Source organism: Vicugna pacos, chromosome 12 (assembly GCF_048564905.1).
Source record: "Vicugna pacos chromosome 12, VicPac4, whole genome shotgun sequence".
In the NCBI taxonomy this organism is placed as follows: Eukaryota; Metazoa; Chordata; class Mammalia; order Artiodactyla; family Camelidae; genus Vicugna; species Vicugna pacos.
In genome coordinates, this window is record NC_132998.1 from 7,234,637 (window position 1) to 7,248,854 (window position 14,218).

Below are 14,218 nucleotides of genomic sequence, written 5' to 3' on the forward strand. Positions count from 1 at the left end.
GCACCGGGTTCTGAGTGTTTATTTCAGGCAATGGTAGTCTCCAAGGGAAGACTGGGGAAAAGACAGACATTGCTGTCCCCCCCTGGGTAAATCATGACATCACATGAGGGTACTCAGACCTGCTGCCCACCGAGGAGGGGCCTGCTCTCCCCAATGGGGCAAGAGCGGAAGAGCCAGGGTAGACGCAGCCAGTGGGTTCTACCGTGTGGCAGCTGGGGGACGGGGAGATCCGAGCCCCGCTTCACGAGTCTGCGCCTGATATTGGAAGAAAAGGGGGGATACTGGTTAGCCACGGTCCAGGGCAGCCCATTTGTGCTTCTCCAAAGAAGAGGATAAACGCTATCCCAGGTTTACTTGGCCTGGATCCGAGCTCCCTCCCCTTCTTACTAACAGGGTTCATCCTCTCCTGTTTTTGTGGTAGCCTCTGTCCATGCCCCTCTCTCCCTACAAGCTTCCCTGCCTTGAGGACCTGGCACTCTATGCCTGGGGAGTTGCCTTGTTATAGGTGGAAAACTCAGTTCACCCAAACTCCTCCACTCTTGATGTTATTATTAACAGTCATCAACATCATCATTTATTGTACTCTTGCTTCAGAACCAGATGCTTCATAACCCCATGGTCTGGAATCCTGACAATAGCCCTACAGGGCAGGTATTAGTTTTCCTATTTTTCAGAGGCTCAGAAAGGTTAAGCTACTTCCCCTGAAGTGCCACCAGCAAGCCTGCAATCCAGGCCTGTTTAACTTCCAAGTCTGGGCTCCTTCCTGGACACGGTGCTCCCTCTCTGTGCTTCTTCCCTTGAAGAAGAGTGAGTGGTGGTAATGAGGGATAAGGGGGTGTGAGCTGGATGGTGGGGCTCTCACCTATATATCAGAGATGCAAGCAGCAAAGCCATCAGCCCCAGCACGATGCCCACGAACAGGGGAGCCTGCCCGAGGCCTGCTTCTTGACCTACGAGCAGAATCCCAGACAGAGCTACATTCAGTGTCTGCTTCCTGTCAGGTAGCCTCTGCCACTCCCCTGCTTCATCCTACCTCTTGTCCAAGTACCTACCAGGCATGACAAGCTGGGTGCTGACCATTGCTAGGCTGTTGGTATCAGTCAAAGACACATTGAGGCAGTAGGTCCCCGAGCCACCCGTCAGTACCTGGTGCAGAACCAGCTGGCAGGTTGGGCTGGGTGGCACAGGCTGACACAGCCGCTGGGCAGGGGGCTGGCACCCTGGCGATGAGATGTCCATACAGGCTTCCTTGGGTAGTCTGGGAGAGATGTCACCTTATGTCAGGGGGTCTGGGAAGGAACACTAGACACCAGAGTCTGGGGCAACAGTCAACCCAAGAGTTCTCAAGGCAACCAGTGGCACACTCACCTGCCTTGGCAAGACACAGTCAGCTCAAATGCATCCCCTTCGCTGGATGGCACGGCCTGCAGGATCTCAGCACTCTCAATGCCCTCTGCAAAGTTGCAGGATTTTAAGTCTGGAGTTCCTCTCCCAGTCCTCCCCAAAGGCCCACGGACAGGAACAGCCTAGGGCTGTTTCTCCAACCCCATCCTCCTGCCTTCAAATGAAAATGCTGGGATATGGGTATTATTCTAGTCCAGGTGAGCTTCCTCCTTTCAAGCTGTGCTTCCACTCGGCAACCCTAGGCAACACACGCCTCCCTCCAACAACCCCTAAAATACACAAGACTCACGGACAATGTCCAGGGTGAGGGAAAAAGAGCCATATCGATACAGAACACAATCCAGGGGGACTTGCCGCTTCACCAGGATTAAGGCAGCTGTGCCATCCAGCAGAGGGCTCTGGGAGCCTGGCAGGAGAGGATCAAAGAGGAAAAGTCAGGAGACAAATGACTCACCCGGAAACAGAGGCCAAGCAGGCATTTTTTCCAGGTAGGGCCAGAGCTACTGGATCCAGGCTTGGAATCAGACAAGACCTGGGAAGTCTCATTTTATAGATAAGGAAACTGAGGCCCAGGAGGAAAAATGACTGCTTCTGGGTCACACGGGTAGAGTTGGCATTTTTAAAAATCTCAAATATCACACCCCATACTGTGCCAGGTCATGGCCTAGACACTCAACACACGTTAACTCATCTAAGCATCACTATCTCAGTCCTCCCTTTTCAGTGTTCCTACCACAGTCCCAGGTAGGCCTGCTTTGGGGTGGGGATCCAGGTGGGTGGGGTGGGAAATGGTGTCAGAGTCTGGGAAAGATTTCTGTGCATTTACAGTTAATCAGAAAATGAGATATAAATATTATGTAAATGGTTACAGTCTGCTCTCTGAACTTCCCTTCAGAGAACAGCTCTTTTCATGGGTAGAGAAGCAACAAGTTCTCTCCCCATGGCCTAGGGGAAGACCCTGGTTTCCTGAACTCCAGATCTATTCCATGCCATTAAAAGGAACTTGTGGGGAGTGGAGTATAGCTCAAGTGGTAAAGTGCATGCTTAGAATGCACAAGGTCCTGGGTTCAATCCCCAGTATCTCCCCTGAAAAAACAAATAAATAAACCTAATTACCTCCCCTCTGCAAAAAAAAAAAGAGGAACTTAAGGGGCTTTAAGACCAGTGAAGACTGAAGGGACTCCACTGCTAAAGCTAAGGATGGGGTAATATCTGGGTCCTGAGTAAGTCCTTCAGCTCTTTAGAGTGGTGACAAATGCCCCACCTCAAACCTCATTCACACTGGCCCCCTTACCTGTAATCCCTTCTGTAGGCATGAATGGGCTGGTATCTGGACCCTCAGGCTCAGGGGTGGGTGCCTCTCCAGCTGTGCCCTCTACCAACTCTGTAGTTGTCACCTGTGCAGCTGTGGTCCCAGAGGGCTCTGCGGCTGGCACTTCAGGTGTGGTGCCTATGGCCTTGGCAGTTGGCATCTCTGCAGGTGTGGTACCTATGGCTTCTGAGGTTGGTACCTGCTCAGGTGTAGTGCCTGTGCCCTCTGTGGTTGGCACCTGCACAGCTGTGGTTCCAGAGGGCTCTGCAGTTGGCACCTGACCAGGAGTAGTACCTACGACTTCTGCAGTAGGCACTTGCCTGGCTGTGGTGCCTGGAACTGGGGAGGAGCCACAGGAGGTGAGGGGAATGGCAGCCTGCAGCACCACCTGGGCAGTGACTGGGCCAGGCTCTAGGTAAGTGTGAGTGACCACAAGTGCCCGAGAGATCAGGGTCCCAGTACTGTCTCCAAAGTCCCAGGTGTAGGAAAGGTCAGCCCCAGCCAAATAGCCACTAGGGTCGTGGAGCTGGAGGGCAAAGATCAGAGGTTGCTTTCTCAGGAAGTGCTTGTTCCCTCCATCCAACGCCTGCAGCTGAGACACGCTCACGGAGAAGGGCACCTGGTCTGGGATTGGAGCCAGAAAAAGTGAGGACCAGGCCTGGGCCAGAGCTTCCCCTTTCACAGCCACACCCTCCAACCCCAAGCTGACTGGCCCTTCACTGGCTCCAAGCCCCACATTCCTCTGCCCACATCTTCCTGGCTCTGCCCCTTTAAGGTTACACACCATTACCTCTTTCCTCTTTCCTGTCCAGCCAAGCTTCCCCATCTCCTGCGAATGGCCTTGTCCCTTCCTAAATCCTTACCAGTAATGATGAAAGCTGAGCGGGAGTGAGCGAGGGGTACGTAGCTCTGGGACCCCCGGTGGTGGTAGACAGTCACCTCCATGGTGTGTGTGCCCAGCACTGCTGTGCCTGTCCCAATGCTCAGCCCGGACACTGGGCCCCCCAGAACTTGCCAGTATTGGCCTGAGGTTTTTGGAAGGAAAAGTAGGGAAGGGGGTTACTAGTCAAAGGGAACTGAGGCAGGATTAGAGAAAAGACAACCAGAGAAGGAAGGTCAGGAGATGTATTGAGGATCGTAATTTCAGAGGGAAGCTTATATATGGGGGACAGGAAGGGAGTCCTAATGAAAGGTTCTGTGGGATGGGACTGTAATTGGAGGACGGTTCCCAGAAAGAACTGTAACAGAATTGACTAGGTGCTATGGAAGAGGAAGGAGTCATGGGGGAAGTGAAGACTAGGGAAACTCACAAAGTTTAAGGAATGAGGCCAAAAGGAAGGGAATCAGGTAGGAAGAAGTGAATCCAAGTGTGGAAAACAGGCCAAAGAATGGAGTCTCTTACCCCAGGTCTTCCATACATAAACAAAGCTTCTCCTCCGAGATGAGGGGCCAGATGGGCAGGACCCCCCATCAGGGAAGACGCAGGTATCATCAGGTTCCTGGGAATACACTGGCTGTCCTCCCCACACCTGGCTCCCTGAAAGGAAGATACAGAGTCCTCCTCCAACTCTGGCATTCCTTACTATACACCAAAACCTTAAACATGGCTCCCAGAGACAGGCTGTAGGAATACTCCTGAGCTACAAAATATGTTCTCCTCAGTATAACCCATTTGGGGTGATGGTGGGGGAGGATGGAAACTATAATTAAAGATTCTTATGTATATACTTAGCATAGGAAAGAAATTGGAAGGCCATATGTCAGAATGTTTAGGATGATTTACTCTAGCTAGTGGGAAAGGAAAAACAACAGCTCAACTAACATTTATTGAGCCTTCACTGTAGCCTAGGGCAGGCATTTTGCTAAATTATTTATATATTATCACATTTTAATCCCTTACAACAACCTTTAAAATAGGTATCATCCCCAACCTACAGATAAGGGAGTGGAAGCACAAAACAATTAAGTGATTTGCCCAGGGTCACATACTACTAACAAGTTTAAAACCAAGTCTGTCCAACTTCTATATCGCCTGGGTCTTCTGTCCCCTATTTGAGGAACTATAATTTTTTTTCTTCTTCCTTATCTGTGTTTTCTAATTTTTCTACAATGAATATGTATGACATTTATAATTTGCGGGGGAAAAGAAGTAGAAGAAGAAGGGTCATTCCTTGAGCTCACTGAGGGTACCAGGGATTCTGAGCCCTGGGAATGAGGCCTGGAGGAGAGAGGTACTCACCATTGATGATGGTGTTGTTGGTCCAAATGACCTGTCCATCTGGCAGTACCTTTTGGCTTTTAGGAAACTGAAGGGCAATAGAGAAGGAAGCATTTGCCCCAACCAGTGTAGGCCCATCATTGCTGACCTTCAGGGAGACCTGGCCACCTGAAAAGGGTAGCTGCATTAGCTGGGACTCCTTGGCTTCCCCTCCCCACTTGCCTTTTCCCTTCCTATCTTCCCAAGCTACATTCAGCCCAGTTCTTACTCCTCTCCCCACCCCATTCCTACCATGCCCTCCCCAGAAATTGCCAAGTTCCCACCTCTCCAGCAGTCAGACCCCTGGATTTCTGTCCACTCTGGATAAAGCTTCCTGTTCCATGATTTAGTTCTGAGCTGCCTTGAGACACCAAGCCAATCCCGGTCTCTGGGTCCTAAAAGGAAGATACCATGAGGGCCTTAAGGTCATCTCTCACTCCCTTCTCAAGGGATAACAGTGTCTCATGTCACCCCACTCATTCTCACATTCAAAGTATATTTTAATTTACTGAATACCCACCTCATACCAGGCACTGTGCTAGGTGCAGAGAACTTAAGAAATGAAAAAGAAATGGTCCTGAAGGGATTCAAGTTATAGTATATGAAATAGACATATGCATAAATTATTATAAATTCCAGGCACTGTATAATATGAGCCATAATAGACATGCACAAAGTACAACAAAATGACAAACTAAACTGACAATTCCACTCTGGTAGATTGGGAAAGATTCTATGAGAAGCTGGCCTGTGGGATAAAGCATTCCAGGCAGGAGGCCCAGCCTGAGCAGATACATGGCGGTATGAAAGCACACGCATGACAGGGGACCACTAGGCAATGTGGTGACGTACACTGTGAGAGATGAGGCCAAGAAGAGGGGCTGGGGGCTTTTCTCCTGTAGGCAAAGCCGCCTGAGAAGATTTTCTTAGTTTGTTTTATTGAGATATAATTCACATACCATACAATTCACCCTTCAGAAGTTTTTGAATAAGATCAGATTTGTGTTTTAGAAGGACCACTATGGCAGGCAGTGAGGAGGATGGATCAGAGAAAGGTAGAAGTTGGGGGTGAGGCCAAACAAAATTATTATAACTGACCAAGACAGAGGTCTGAGAAAAGGGGACAAGATGGATCTCCGTATGTCTCGCCCAGATCCAACAACTCTCAGCTTTTGCCACATTTGCTTTATCTATTCTTTATTGTTGTTGCTGTTTTGTTTTTTGACTGAAGTATTTAAAAGTAAATCCCAGACATCATGTTATTTTAAACCCTACAAATTCAGTATGTACCTGTAAAAAAATTTTAAAAATATTTTCTTGAATAAGCATGTCAGCTCACACCAGACAAAATTATCAAACGCAGTCCATATAAAATTTCATGAATATCTAAAAATGCCTTTTTCTGATTTTAAAAATCAGGATTCAGAAAGTAGGCATAGTATTTCAAGAGCCTCAGGTGGACACATATGAACAAAATGTTTTCAAAATACATTAGGAAACACAGTAAAAGGGAAAGACTTGAAACTGCACCATAAATGAGGGAAGTCAGATCAAGGAGAACTTCCTAGAAGTCTGTGAGATCTAGAGAAAAGGTGGCACTGAGATTTGATATAGATATTTCAGCACAGCAGAAACTGTCCTCACTCTATTTGTGATGTGTGCTGGAAACCTGGTGGATTCTGCTGGGGAGGATCTGGAATCGCCCATTGAGCATCCCACCACTAGAGCAAAAGAGTCATAAGATGTCCCATTCTTTCTCCATGCCCAACCCTCCCTCCTCAGAGCAGCACGGGACATTCCAGACCCTCTCACCATCTCCACCCCCACCGCTCACTCCTGTCACGAGGTTCCAATCCCCCAGAGCCCTTTCATGTGATACTCAGCTGAGACCCCTCTGCCTGTCTCTTCCAGCAACAGAGCCAAAGCCTGGGCTGTGTTCACCCATGCCCATCCCAAAGAGGGGGTGTGGCGCCTCATTACCTTTCTATCCAATACCACATTCTCTTTCTCCTCACTTTAAATACCCTACCCTAATTGCCTGAGACATTGTCTTAAAGAGTCTCCCATTCATTTCGCCCCTTTTGGAGACCTGCTCCAGCTCACTGCCCAAGGGGTTTTAGGATTAGGGCCAGAAAGACCCACTATTCTCTTGCCCTTCCAAGCAGATGGGATTATTTTCAGGCTCAGTCCCAAATCTCCATGTGGGGAGGGAGCTCAGGTGCCCAGACACTCACTAAATCAAATTGGGAGAGAAGCCAGAAGCATTGCTGCTATCTCCCATTAGGAAGGGGAAAGCCAGAGCAGGCTTGCAACCCCAAATTTACACTTGTTTGTATCTACATATCCCACACTCACCTTCTGTGGCCCCCACAGTCAGAAAAGCACCCATCACAGCCACATGGAGAAGGTATTTTCTCAGCACCAGATCCATCCTGTTCTTTCTTCCAGCAACCAAAGGTGCTGGAAGGTGGGACAAGCCCCTATATAAGAAAGGGGTGCTCATTTGCATAGCCCTTCCTCCTCTCCTTCCAAGGGAGGCCTGGGAGGAGCAAGAGGACCTGAGAAAGGCAGAACTGACGAGGGATCCTGTCCCTGGACATCTTGCTACTCAGTGAGTTTCTGGTTTCAGAGTCATTCTCGTCTTCTCACACTCCATCTTCCTGGGAAAGAACTGACTGAAGGGCAGCTATATAACACAACACGTACCGGTACACACTATTCACCATAGAAGAGTAGATCAATCAGTTGTGAGTCAAATTTAGAACCTCTCAAAAAGACTTAGAAACAGTGACCCTGCATCCAAAAACAAAGAGAGACAATATCCGGGTAGGCTGAGAGGCGGAGGCAACGACTCCTCTGAGGCCCAGGAAATTCTTACAATGAGATTCCCAGCTTCCTGCTTTTCAGAGGAAACTCCTTGGGCCAGGTGGAATTTAATCTCAGATCAGTACACGTTTTCCTGGGGGTGGTGAAAACGGCCATTTAGAGATGAGGAAATCCCTACAGACTCAGGACACAGGTAGGATTCTCGAGTCCAAATCAAATACTTGGAGACAGGTATTCGACCTCCCTACCTAGGTTGAAACTTATCTTAATATCCCTCAGAATCAAATTTGTGAGGGGCGGGGTCATTTGCGGCGCGAGGCGCACGACTGGCACCGCCCCTCTGACGTTGGCCAATAGGAGGGCCTGGGGGCGGAGCCATGGAAACGCGGGAAGGAGGGGCGGGGCCTCTGGTGGCGGTAGGGAACTGGGGGGGGAGGCGGCAACATTGTTTCAAGTTGGACAAATTGACAAGAGCGAGAGATACAGTGCGTTCCATCCCGACCTGGGGTCTCGGTGCTGGGCCCTGGTCCCCCTCCTCGGCCCCTGAGAGCTGGGTGCCGCTTTCTGCAGGGTTCCCAGGCCCCCGCTCCAGGGCCGGGCTGACCCGACTCGCTAGCGCTTCATGGAGAACTTCCAAAAAGTGGAAAAGATCGGAGAGGGCACGTACGGAGTTGTGTACAAAGCCAAAAACAAGGTGACGGGAGAAGTGGTGGCGCTTAAAAAAATCCGCCTGGACACGTGAGTGGCCTCTGTACCCGGGACTCCTAACTCGGGAGTTCCTTGAGTGCCCCCCACCCCCACCCTAACAGTTGGGTAGCCATCCAGGGACCGGAAGGTAGCAAGGAGAGACTTCTTTGGAAGTGGAGAGGTGGGTTGAAGGACAGTAGAGGATTTCCCTGTGGAGAATATAAGGTACTGTAGAATCCATGGTAAATTTCCTCCCCAAAGCCGGGTTATGACCCCCAAATGTACAGTCAGAAAGACTCATGAAGAGGAGGAAGGAGGCCTCTGAGAGGGGGCCCAGGACTCCTGTGTAGTTGGGTTTTGTGGTAAGCAGTAAAGAGCACCTTTTTGAATGATAGGCCCTCCTCACTGCCCCAACCCCACCCTCATCTTAGAATTCTCTCCCTCTTTCAAAAGAATGGCAGTTGAATCTCACTGGCCCCTCTAGAGAGGCTCGGTGCTGCTACTCCTTTTTTTTTTTTTTTTTTTTTTCCTGTTAACCTTCTTCACCTTCACCAGGAGGTTCTGCTAACTTACCCTTGGGAAAAGAAGAAATAATGACCTTAATGTGTCCAAAAGCCATTCCCTGTCCACCCATAAATTAACCCCTACAGCCCCCCTTCTTTCCCTTTCCTAGGGGATGCTGGGGTGGTGTCTCTGTAGGGGAGTGGGAAGAGTGACTGGGCTGGGGGGAAAGGAATATTTGTAACCACATTCCCATCTCTGCTTTCCCAACTTCTCCAAGTGAGACGGAGGGTGTACCCAGCACTGCCATACGAGAGATCTCTCTGCTTAAGGAGCTTAACCACCCTAATATTGTCAAGTAAGTACGTATCTGGGAGGTGCTCTGACAGTAAAGGAGGATGTGTTCTGTGTGTGTTGTCTAGGCATTTCTCTCCTTCACCTCTATTCCTGGACTCCCTTTCCCTAGGCTGCTGGATGTCATTCACACAGAAAACAAACTCTACCTGGTTTTTGAGTTTCTGCACCAGGATCTCAAGAAATTCATGGATGCCTCTGCTCTCACTGGCATTCCTCTTCCCCTTATCAAGGTAATCCTTATCACCTCCTCCCCAACGTGGGCATGTCTTTTAGGGACTGAAGGCAGGCAATCCAGACTGAGTGATGATTTGTGATCTTGGCTTCCTTCCCAGTCCTCACCCCCCACACACACACACATACACACACTCTTTTGTTATTTGTATGTGGCTCTTTCACTGCTTATTATGCTTATTATGCTTATTAACCCTAGGGCTGGGCAGGAGAATCAAAGAAGTTGAAACTCTAGTGAGTCAACTTAGCTCAGGTGGAAGATGAGCTGAAACTCAGATAAATCAGACTTAAGGGCACTTGGTAGATTCCTCCAAAGAGCTTTTCCACCTGTTTGGTGGGGAAAATAGCCAGTCAGTTTCTGGGTTGTCTGTTTTGCTGGGTTCTTTACTCCTGGAGCTACTTTCAATCTGTCAACAAACATTTATTCAACACACATTTATTGAACACCTTCACCGTGCTGGACACAAGATATGGAAAAGAGATGCAAAACTGATTAAGACCTGATCTTTATCCTCACTGGACCGAGGGTCCACTGGGAGAAATTGCTTGTTAACATGTAATTATAACCTAACATAGTAAAGGCTTTAGTAGAACTTTAGAGGCACAGAGCAGTCCCTAATCTGCTCACTGTGATGGAAGAACAGTCTTTTCTCTCCCCTCTTCAGAGCTATCTGTTCCAGTTGCTCCAGGGCCTAGCTTTCTGCCATTCTCATCGCGTCCTGCACCGAGACCTCAAACCTCAGAATCTGCTTATCAACGCAGAGGGGTCCATCAAACTAGCTGACTTTGGACTAGCCAGAGCCTTTGGAGTCCCTGTTCGTACTTACACTCACGAGGTGAGTTCTCGGCATGTCTTCTCTGAACTTCCTGGGAGGTGTTAACAGGGACATTCACAAAGTTACTAAAAATATCTGGCCAGCAGTTTCTCTCTCACTAGATGGAAAGTATCTCTGACACCTCCAAGAGGTCTTAGAGTATGCACAGAGTTCACAGTTTGATACCAAGCCGGGAGAGCTGGATGGCACAGCATTAAAATTATGATCACTTGCCTCAAGTTTTCCAGGAAGGTCGCAAATTGGGCATTCAGAAAATATGGTCCTGAGAGCCAGGGGCTAGGTTAACTCTGAGCTAGGAAGTCGTATGTGGTTATTTTACTTAGGGGAAATCAGAGGGGTGAGAAAGGGAAAGATGGAGGGAAAGAAGTTGCTTTTTAAGAGGCTGAGAGTTAGCAGACTAGTGTTGAGAAGCTGAGATATGGGCATCTCTATGCCCCCTACACCACCCTCCCCTTCCTGCTCTTGTCCCCAGGTGGTGACTCTGTGGTACCGAGCACCTGAAATCCTGCTGGGCTGCAAATACTACTCCACAGCTGTGGACATCTGGAGCCTGGGCTGCATCTTTGCTGAGATGGTACGGAGGCATGCCCGAGTTCCACCCAGCCCACTCCTCCCCACATTCAAGAACAACCGAACTGTTTCTTGGCCCAGAATTATGGCCATTCTCTTATCACAAGGTTCTTCCTCTAGAGTAGCAAAGAGGGGTGGTGGGGAAAGGACAGGACTGTCAACCCTGATGCCACCCACAATGTTAGGATATCCTCAAACAGCCTTAGCATCCACTATACATATCTCATCCCTGAATTGAGCTAAATCATTTCTACAGCTGTTTTAGCTGTAGTCTGCATATATTTGGGGAATGAGTTCCATTTAGTGTCTCCTTCATTTGGCCTGTAGACCTTATTGTAGTGTACCAGGAATGTGATGAAACCAATTGTGTTCACCTTATCCACACCTTTTATTTAAACTGCAGACTTAGATCACGTCCCCCCTCCACCTCTGGCTTTTCAGATTGAAGGATCCCTGAGGCCCAGCCTTATAAGAGAGCTCTCATCCCCTTTAATACAACAGTGGAGTGAGCTGAGTTTTCAAATCAAATCAGCAGCATGTTTTCTGATCCCTTATCTGGGTTGTAACTGGGGGCTTGGAGACCATTAGCCTATAAATATAATGTGCATTTATCCCCAGTGCATTACCTACAATTGCCCATATTCATCTCTCAATTCATCAAAAAATATTTGTTAAGCACCTAGTGTGTACCCAGCACCATGCTAGGTGCTATGGGGAACACAGAAGAAATGGAAGACACAGTCTCTGCCCGCTGTGCTCCTATCTAGAAGTGGCTGCATCACAAGGAGGGGGGATGACCGAAGTGTCTACCCCACACCCCGTGAGTGGCTTGGGATCCCTTTGCTACACGTCAGTGGCACCCCAGACATTCACCCCCTCCCAGCCCCACCCAGCCTTGGGGATCTGCAAAGCCATGGTTGGGGGAAGGAAGGAGGGGGCAAGGAGACAGATGAAGGGACTTCATTGTCTCAGGCTCTGTGTGACTGACCCCATGAAAAGCCCTGGGGAGGGAGTCATGGGGCCCTGCTGACCTTCCACTGCCTGTGGGAACCTGCATTATTCAGTGGGCAGTTTTGACTGACGTCAATGTGGGTCTTGGCCTTTCCTCTCTCCCCATTTTCAGGTGACTCGCCGGGCCCTATTCCCCGGAGATTCTGAGATCGATCAACTCTTCCGGATCTTTCGGACTCTGGGGACCCCTGATGAGGTGGTTTGGCCAGGAGTTACTTCTATGCCTGATTATAAGCCGAGTTTCCCAAAGTGGGCCAGGCAAGATTTTAGCAAAGTTGTGCCTCCGCTGGATGAAGATGGACGGAGCTTGTTATCGGTGAGAGTGGGAGCTGGGCACCCATTTCTTCTCAGTTGCTCCCCTAGGGCAGGGTTTTTCCAAGATGAAAGAAGAATGAGGCCTTGGACTCCTGGTCTCAGCATCTCCCCAGCCCCTGCTTGCCTCTCGTCATTTGTGCACCCATTAGATATAGGGAGGAGGGAAATAGGAACTCTGCCTTGGGTGAAAGGAATTCTATTTTCCTGATTTCTCAAAACACCTGCTGCCCATTCAGTCCATTATCACATTACTGAAGTCAGCATGCATCTCTCCCTCCAGCAAATGCTGCACTACGACCCCAACAAGCGGATTTCAGCAAAGGCAGCTCTGGCTCACCCTTTCTTCCAGGATGTGACCAAGCCAGTACCCCACCTTCGACTCTGATGTCCTTCTCCAAGCCCCTGCCCCCAGGATCACCCTGTCCTCCAGTGGGGGCCCAATCTGCCTTGGTCCTGGGATCTTAGCCCACTGATTTTGTCTGGCTGCCTTAGCACTCACCTGCCCCTCTTAGCCAGCCAGCTCTGGGGAAACAGCAGGTGGAGGGGAGAAATAGGTAAAATTGAAAGGAAGCTTCAGTATTAGATGCACTTATGTCAGCCTCGACCATCCTATCCCCCTCCTCTTAGTCATTGCTTAGGAGGGTTGGTATTTAAGGAAAAAAAAAAAAGATTGACTCTTCCTCATTCCTCCATATAGGGTTTGCCATCCCAGTCTCTGAAAGCCCTGTATTATTATTTTCTGTGTTCGGGATGACAGAGACCCCAAGCCTCCTGCAGCCACTGTGTTTGTAAGGCCAACTGAAAGCAAAGGGGCTAAATTGGAACTTTTGGAAACCAAGCAAAACAAAAACATAGGGAGGGTCCTGTTTTAAAGAATTAGGTTAAATAATAGGTCCAACCAGTTTATATCTTAGTTTTAGTGTTTCATCTCACCTAATAGTTTGGGAGACTCCAGATTCCCAGTCTCCACAGTCCTGGTGGGGCTGCAGTAGAAATGATTACTCCTAGTCTTCTTGCCTGTCCCTTTTATAGGCAAGGAGTGTCTGGGAGGCTCTGGGACAGGGACTGCTTCACTGAGGCCTTATGGAGACAGTGAACGATGTTTGAAATTTTCTCTTCTTTTTAAGATTCTTAATTCTTCAGGTGCTAGTTCCCATCTTCCTCTGAAGGCCACCCCATGGAGTGAAAGTGAAGGTTTAGACATCATTTTGAGAATGCTGACACTTTTAGGACTGAGTGGGGGGGTTGGGAAAAAAATTTTTTTCTTTAAAAGAAGGATGAACAATTATATTTATATTTCAGGTTATAATAGTTTTTTAAGTGGGAATGATTGGACTTGTTGCCATGGGCACCTTGGGATTTGTAATGCAAATGTCTTTAAAAAATCTTTTTTTCTTTTTATGATTTTGTCTCTCTTCTCCCACCTTTTGTCCTTGAATATTCTTGCCATTAACATTATTTGTAATTTAGTTTGTAATTCATTAAAAAAAAAGTTCCTGGTTTTATAGTTCATCTCTTTACTCTTTTACTTTTGTGTTATTTACTGAAAGAATGTTGTGAGAGAGAGTATGAATGTGTGTATATAATTGGTTTCAGACACCACCCCCCTCCTTTTCCTAATCTCTCTGTGCAGGGTTACCCACCTCACCTCTTTTTGACTTCTGTGATAAAATTGGGATAGTCCCGAGGGTAGGCGAAGTGGGAATTATTGCCCCCATTTTACAGCTGGGGAAACTGAAGCCTATGTATTTCCTACTTCACTTTCCCCACAAACCTGCATCTAGCCCCCGACCCCCTAACACGCACAGACCAAATACACACACATACAATGGGCCTGTTCCAGAATTTCAATGTTAGGAAGGGCTTAGGAACAGTAATTTGGTTGAAAGTGGGCTCCATGGGAATTTGCCT

General features: G+C 48.5%; 2 protein-coding genes across 4 annotated transcripts; one reads left to right on the forward strand and one right to left on the reverse strand.

Annotated features, from left to right (window-relative positions):
- Positions 1-3: 3 nt before the first annotated feature.
- Positions 4-7,714, reverse strand: LOC102538983 (melanocyte protein PMEL). The gene is given in 13 exon segments (XM_006218556.4): positions 4-178; positions 180-255; positions 863-950; positions 1,053-1,258; positions 1,369-1,453; positions 1,694-1,810; positions 2,699-3,340; positions 3,580-3,741; positions 4,119-4,253; positions 4,956-5,102; positions 5,258-5,368; positions 7,329-7,453; positions 7,680-7,714. Coding segments are annotated over 13 exon segments (2,001 nt in total). The 5' UTR covers positions 7,700-7,714; the 3' UTR covers positions 4-91.
- Positions 7,715-8,275: 561 nt separating this feature from the next.
- Positions 8,276-13,819, forward strand: LOC140700069 (cyclin-dependent kinase 2). 3 transcript variants are annotated; one of them, XM_072972650.1, is made up of 8 exons: positions 8,276-8,537; positions 9,268-9,345; positions 9,454-9,574; positions 10,241-10,411; positions 10,884-10,985; positions 11,658-11,801; positions 12,105-12,308; positions 12,588-13,819. In XM_072972650.1, the coding sequence occupies exons 1-8, from the start codon at positions 8,422-8,424 to the stop codon at positions 12,690-12,692; spliced, it is 1,041 nt and encodes a 346-aa protein (XP_072828751.1). In that variant the 5' UTR covers positions 8,276-8,421; the 3' UTR covers positions 12,693-13,819. The 3 variants fall into 3 exon arrangements, with proteins under 3 accessions (XP_072828751.1, XP_072828752.1, XP_072828753.1); XM_072972652.1 differs by lacking the exon at positions 8,276-8,537 and adding an exon at positions 8,554-8,711; XM_072972651.1 differs by lacking the exon at positions 11,658-11,801.
- The last annotated feature ends 399 nt before the right edge of the window (positions 13,820-14,218 follow it).